Genomic DNA, 7,814 nt, shown 5'->3' on the forward strand with positions numbered 1-7,814 from the left:
ACATGGACACAACAATCAAAGAAAATGCAAAATGCAAAAAGATCCTAACTCAAAACATCCAGGAAATCCAGGACACAATGAGAAGACCAAACCTATGGATAATAGGGGTAGACGAGAACGAAGGTTTTCAACTTAAAGGGCCAGCAAATATCTTCAACAAAATTATAGAAGAAAATTTCCAGATTATTTGACTTTGTTGGTTTCTTAGGGAATCCCTACCCACTTCATGTCCCTCAATTCTTTCCCCAACTCTTCCACAAGACTTCCTGAGCAACATCTAATATTTGGCTGTGGGCTTCTGCATCTGTTTCCATTAGCTACAGGGTAGAGCTCTCAGAGGACAAAACTCTTTGTAATAGAGAGACTATTCCCTTCTTTGAAAACTGGAAGATCACATATACTAATGATTTCTCTACATCTTAAAACTTATAGCACCAAAAAACCCATATATATATATAATTTCACAGAATATACAGCCCAGGGCTTCTAGTCTCGGGATGGGCATGATCTACAGAGATTTGTATTTCAGTAACACTTGTGCCTGTCTTTCAATAGCCTACATGTCTGTGTGCCCATCCAGCCCTTGGGTGGTCTCACCACTCCAACTCAAGTTTGCCTAGTGACCATATCCTCCATTCGTGGGAAAAGACCCTGTGCTCACCAGTTCACAACTTCCAAGCTTGCCCATGCTCCACTCATAGAGCTCAGTAGGCACTTTCCCTTATTTCTCCTGCAATCAAGGTGGAAAGCTTCCACAGCACAACTCAATTTGCAGTGGAGTGAAACGTCTGTGCTGCTCATGGAATGGTTCCCAGAATACTGCCACTTAAGGAGAGCATGTAGTTTTGTAACTTCATGCTAAGTTCAGGTAAGCTGTAACTCCTTTCCACCTGGTATGTATGAGACAACCCGGGGGGGGGGGGGCAGGCAGATTTCTGAGTTCGAGGCCAGCCTGGTCTTCAGAGTGAGTTCCAGGAGGAGGAGGAGGAGGAGTAGGGGGGGGGGGGGGGGCGCAGACAGGAGACAGATGAGGAAAACTGTGGCTTTCTGCAGGCTAACCACAAGGGTTGGATAGCCTGGGAAGTCAGGGTGGCTTGGCAGCAGCTGGCCAGAGGAAACAGAGCAAGATCACTGTTGGGGCTCCCCATGGAGGTTATCGAGACAGCTGGTGCTGGTGTATAGCCAGTTTAGCATGAATGATTTTTATAGCACCAAAAACCCCATATATATATATTTCATTTCTCCAGTGTTGTTACTAAGAATTTAACATTTGGATTTAGCACTGCATCTAAGAAAAATAATACTGACAAATGTGACTAAAATATGATCCATATGGACCATCCAGAGACTGCCCCACCTGGGAGTCCATCCCATCATCAGCCACCAAGCGCAGACACTATTGCATATGCCAGCAAGATTTTGCTGAGAGGACCCTGATATAGCTATCTCTGTGAGGCTATGCCAATGCCTGACAAATACAGAAGTGGATGCCCACAGTCATCTATAGGATAAAACACAGAGACCCCAATGGAAGAGTTTGAGAAATTACCCAAGGAGCTGAAGGGGTCTAAAACCCTACCCCCAGAGCTCGTGTCTCTAGCTGCATATAAAGCAGAAGATGGCCTAGTCAGCCATCATTGGGAAGAGAGGCCCCTTGGTCTTGCAAATTTTATATGCCCCATACAGAGGAATGCCAGGGCCAAGAAGTAGGAGTGGGTGGGTAGGGGAACAGAGGGGGGCGTTTAGGGGACATTTGGGTTAGCATTTGAAATGTAAATGAAGAAAATATCCAATAAAATAATTTTTAAATTATGATCCATAAAGTGCTAATAAGATATACAGGATTTTAGTAACTATTAAAACCTTTTTAGAAAGGCCCATGTCATGTTAGACTCCGCCTTTATCTTTGTTCTTTTATTCATGATGCTTCCCACTTAGATGATTCCATCTTTTCCGGCATTTATAAACCTTTCATTGACAATACAAGTGGTTGCTTCCCTTGCATTTCCTACCCCTCCAAGTTTTAACCAGGCATCCCACTATAGTATCCATCATACATGATATAGAAATGATGCTGTGTCTGTATGTAGTGGATATTATATAATATGTCTTACATTGTATTGTTGTTTGCCTCACAACACTTTTCTTGCTTTCTCTTAACAACTATTCCAAGTAAGGACACCAGCAAAAGATCCTGCTCATGACATATCTGGTATAACTGGATCCCTGTTCTTTCCTGGCTGCCAAGGACACTTCCAAAACTCGCAGCTGTTCTCAGCAACACTGAAATAGAGAAGGGGGGTTATCAGCCTGTGTCAGTCAGCACAAGACCCATATAGTAGGGCTGTCACAAGACCCCTGCAGTCCGAGCTTTCATTTTATATTTTAATTAGTTTATTTTAATTTAAATAATTTATACAGTATATTTTGATCATCTATTTCTCCATTTTGACCTCCTCCAAAATGAAAAGTATTCATTCCCACCTCCCTACCCACAAAACTATATTCTCTCTTTCTGTCTCTGTCTGTCTCTGTCTGTCTCTCTCTTTCTCTCTCTCTCTCTCTCTCTCTCTCTCTCTCTCTCTGTCTCTCTGTCTCTGTCTCTCTCTCTCTCTCTCTCTCTCAACAAAAAAAGACCTCACTAAAACAAACAAATATACTGAAAGAAAACAAAATGAAGCACAAAATAACCATGAAAAACAAAGAAATAAAAATCAAAATTGAGTTTGTTTGGGCTGGCCAGTTATTCCTGGACATCAGCCATGCCCTGAGTGTAGTTGATATACCTGGTCATTCTCCATTTTTTTCTTTTCCAGTTTTCAACGGCTAATGGCTTTATTTTTACGAACCCTATTTAAAAGTTAAGTAGTAGATTTTCAAAAGATTGAAGAAATATGCATATAAAGCACATTAAAATTTTACATGTAATAATTTAAGAATTCCAAAGTAAGTTCAATTACAAAAATTTATTGCCAAAACCATATGTTAGTGAGTAGTGAATAGAATATTAGATGTCACTTTACTTAACAACTAATTTAGTATGAAAATAGAGTCTGTAATAAAATATTCATGGTGTTCATCATATTTATTTTTAATTTTAGAAAGAAACTATCCTAATCTCTATTAGTCTTGTTAAAAACTTCCTTGTATATCTTTAATAATGTCTGAATATTTTAATGTGAATACAAAATTAAATATGCTTGTATTCACCCCACAATTTAAAATATTTTTTTTTTTTTTTTTTTGTATTCACCCCACAATTTAAAATATTCTAAATTGTCATTTATGAATATATTATAATATTTAAATACAGTGAAGTTAGTGAAGTCATCAGAGATAAATGAAAACATATGGCTTCTCTAGTTTTCAGCTTTCCTTGTATTCATGTTTGGCATCATATGAAATAATTCTTTAAATATATATTTTACAATTATTCTGACATTTAAAATTTTTAAATGCCCTGCCTTAAAATGCCTAGCACCCTAACAGTGAGAGTGCTCATATCCTTCTTTTGTAATTCAGAATCTAACAAGAAAAGCAAATAACCTCAGACAATATTAAGTACTTAACACTCGGTAGGGAAAATGGGATTTCTAATTGTTGACAGTTTTTAATCACAGTTAATACCTATGGGATAGGATTCTTCTGAGAGGTCATTATTATTTTTGTTTTGAATGTATCTGTGATTATCTCTAACATATAGAAGTGTCATACCAACCAACAATTACAGAGGAACAAATGACTGAGGCAAAAGCTTAATCAGACATCAAGAGCAGAGACTCAAAGTTCGTAGAAGTTATCGCCCTCTCACATTATCAAACACAATTTTCTATTCAGTGAAACTGAGAACAAAATCTTCTAACACTGAACTTGCTGAAGAAAAGAGGGGGTAAGTATAAATTGCCATCATTGTCCCTTAAAACTTTAAAGACTTCTGCTGCAGTATCCCTCCTGGTGCACACAAATGTGCGTTGCTGTTTATCCATCCATACCCATGCTCATTCTAGAGACTACTCTCTGGTAAAAATGCTCCTCTCCCATGTGCTCAGCAGTACAGACTCATGCCAGACAAGTTATTGTTCAGCCAATTTTAATTCTATCAGTGTAAACTTGTCGTGCCATTTTTCAGGATTTGTTTTAAGTTGTATTTAAGTTGTTTGTATTAAGTTTCTGTGAACAATTTTATTGAACACATTTTTGACACATGCTACATCCAAGGAAATATGCCAATTGCTATTCAGAAATACAATGTGGAGCAGTAGAAAAGCTGCTGACTAGAGGTGTGGTGTGGACTACACCCTGCCACATGGGTTGTACAATTTGTATGGTTTCCTGCCTTATGGAGATTGTAGCATTAACCTTTAGGGAAAAAATAAAAGCAAGGCCTTCAGTGAGGACAGAATATTCTGGAAACATGTCCTCCAGCCTTTTCAAGCCACTAAAAAAAAAAAAAAAGGAAAGCTGCTGACTAACTTATGCAGAAAATCCCAGAGAGAAACTCAACACATTTCAATGTAAACAGAATGGACATCAATCCAGAAACTATGTGCCAATTAATTTAATTTTTGATATGTCATGTATTTGGATTTCTACTTTCTTGGTGGATTGAAGAATCTAATAACTTTTCCTGCCGTGATAGAGCAAATAGGAATTTGAGAAAGTATTTGAACTTAGACTAAATAATCTAATGACATTAGCATTATTAAGTCACAAAATAATGGAGTTGAAAGAGATCTTATAGGTGACTTAATACACCTAGTACTGCATCCTTGACAAATGTCCAAAAAAACTGATTATACAAAAAGAAAACACTCTGCCATTGCAAACTTTATGGAAATTAAAGGGTATCTGACCCTTGAGTGCTTCTTTTGATTCAGAAGCAACATATTTCTCTCTTTTACTTCAGGTCATTAATTTTACCTTAAGCCTTTGAAGGACAATAGAGTGAGACCAATACTCAACCAATAAGTTGTATATTTAGATATCAATGTCATGTGATGTGTGGATTTTTACTATGTTGACAAATTACTCTCTTTCTTTTTAGACAGTCTTCAACTAACAATAGTTATTGATTTGTTTTCTGAAAATATCTGGTTTCCATATTCTTTCAAAGTACCACATGCTGGTTTGAACATAGAAGTACAGATGTTGCTTGAAAGTTAAGACTATGATTTTTTTCTGTATTTTAAAAACTACACTTTTACTTTTCAATTTTAAGGTAAATGTGCAATGGCCATTTTGAAAAACTGCAATATATCATTAGCCTTTGCAGCTTGAAAAACAATCCACTGCATTATGCAAGTGCTATGGTAATCCACAAGCCACCATCAGTACCGTGTCAGAAGGTACATATCAACTCCATGATCACAGAATCTGACCAGGAAAAAGTGCATCTTGCGTTGGTCTTCAGAAACTATTCTCATATGAGAAGTATTCTGAGCTCTACTAGTTCAATAATGAAATCCAGTTAGCAGGGGTCATCATGGTCCATTGTTTCTTTACCACTGTGATGAAGTATATAACTAAATCATGATATTGTATTTCTCCCCAGGAACTATCCAAATTAGAATAAGAAAACACAACTTTTCTGTCAAGGTATAAATACATCATCCATGGGGAAATTAAGCTCTGCCTTGCAGGGTGGCGGGATTATATGCAGTATATGAGATTCACAGTGTATCCCTTTCAATAGGGAAACAACTGTTTAATTCAGCCAGTTGGTCAGCTGGTTAGAGTCAAAGCTACATTAAGGAAATATTATGAATCTAGTTACAAACAGAAACAAAGGGAAACATTTGTCTGATAAAATGTAATTAGTATTCCTTATAAACAGTAACAGGTGTGACAACATATATTACAAAGAATTTGAGAGGCAAAGAAAAGAACATCAAAAATAAAAACTGATAACCTTTGGTTTTTAAACTAAATTTAAAGGACAAACCTTGTACTCATCCTAAAAGGTTATGATCAGTATTAATGTCAAGGTCCTAGATGTCAGGGTTTTTTCCTCTGATCATGCAGTCATCTGTTGTCCCAAGGAAACAGGAGAAATCATCTGCTTGGATGAGGGACGATGGTCTCCACAGAATCCTTTAAGTCTCTGTCTTGCTCCAGCTCTCTGTCTCTCTCCCAAACACACACACACATACACACACACACACACACACACACACACACACGCGGGGGGAGAGAGAGAGAGAGAGAGAGAGAGAGAGAGAGAGAGAGAGAGAGAGAGAGAGAGAGAGAACAGAATGAGAGAGAAAAGACAGACATGCAGAAAAGTATAATCACTTCTCTATTTCTCTATCTTAAACTTAAAAGCTTCGGACAATGTAATGAGAAGATAATGGGGTCTGGAAACCATTCAATGGTAACTGAATTTAACTTGGCTGGATTCTCAACCAAACCAGAGCTGCAGCTGCCCCTGTTCATTCTCTTCCTTGGAATCTATCTGCTCACAGTGCTGGGGAACCTGGGCATGATCATCCTCATCCTGCTCAACTCGCACCTGCACACCCCCATGTACTTCTTCCTCAGTAGTCTGTCCTTCATTGACCTCTGCCATTCCACTGTCATCACCCCCAAAATGCTGGTAAACTTTGTCACAGAGAAGAACATCATCTCTTACCCTGAATGCATGACTCAGCTCTACTGCTTCCTTGTTTTTGCAATTGCAGAATGTCACATGTTGGCTGTGATGGCATATGACCGCTATGTTGCCATCAGTAACCCTTTACTTTACAATGTTGTCATGTCTCATCATCTCTGCTTCTGGCTCACAGTGGGAGTTTACACTTTGGGTATTGTTGGATCATCAGTTCACACAGGCTTTATGTTAAAATTAACTTTTTGCAAGATCAATGTGATTAACCATTATTTTTGCGATCTTTTTCCTCTCTTGGAACTATCATGCTCCAGTACATACATCAATGAACTCTTGGTTCTTTTCTTGAGTGCACTGAATATCTTGACACCTGCATTGACCATCCTTATGTCCTACATCTTCATCATTGTCAGCATCCTCCGTATTCGCTCCACTGAGGGCAGGTCCAAAGCTTTCAGCACCTGCAGTTCCCACATCTCTGCTGTTGCCATCTTCTATGGTTCTGCTGCATTCATGTACTTACAGCCATCATCAGTGAGTTCAATGGATCAAGGGAAAGTGTCCTCTGTGTTTTATACTACTGTTGTGCCCATGCTGAACCCATTAATCTACAGCCTGAGAAATAAGGATGTCAAATCTGCTGTAAAGAAAATTCTTAACAGATGAATATGACAGACTCATGAATGGAGCACATACTTGTTTTGCCTGTGTATGATATTTGTTAGCCCTACTTTGCTGACCTACACTCTGGTAACCCTAAACTCTTACAGTGTGATCATAGTCAGAACCATCCACATTCGCTTCACTGAGTTAATGCCTCAGCAAATGCATCACGCATATGATGGTGATTATGATCTCTTTATCTTGTAGCATTCATGTACCTAAGACTGTCAAATGTCAGTTTCAGGAACCAAGTGAGTATGTTGTCTGCATTTTAGTCTATCTTTGTGTTCAGCTGAATTATCTGACCTATAGTATTAAAAATAACTGCATCAGTGTTGCCTAGAAATGATATTGTTAACAAAAAAATGCATTAAAGAAAAGGAGATGATCTTGCAAAGCAGTTAGTGAGTTTTATATTGTTTTAGAAATCTACTGCATATTGCTGTACATGTCAACATTGACCCTCATTTTTATTATCTTGTTTTCCTATGAACATTCATGTCATTTGCTAAGTCAAACTTGAAGTTATCTGTTTCATTGATACATG

General features: G+C 38.0%; 1 protein-coding gene across 1 annotated transcript; it reads left to right on the forward strand.

The window, feature by feature from the left end:
* The first annotated feature begins 6,346 nt into the window (after positions 1-6,346).
* On the forward strand, positions 6,347-7,270 carry LOC110327758. Its single transcript, XM_021206952.1, has one exon. The coding sequence runs from the start codon at positions 6,347-6,349 to the stop codon at positions 7,268-7,270; it is 924 nt and encodes a 307-aa protein (XP_021062611.1).
* The last annotated feature ends 544 nt before the right edge of the window (positions 7,271-7,814 follow it).

The sequence above is a fragment of the Mus pahari genome, chromosome 10 (genome assembly GCF_900095145.1).
Source record: "Mus pahari chromosome 10, PAHARI_EIJ_v1.1, whole genome shotgun sequence".
Classification (NCBI taxonomy): domain Eukaryota; kingdom Metazoa; phylum Chordata; class Mammalia; order Rodentia; family Muridae; genus Mus; species Mus pahari.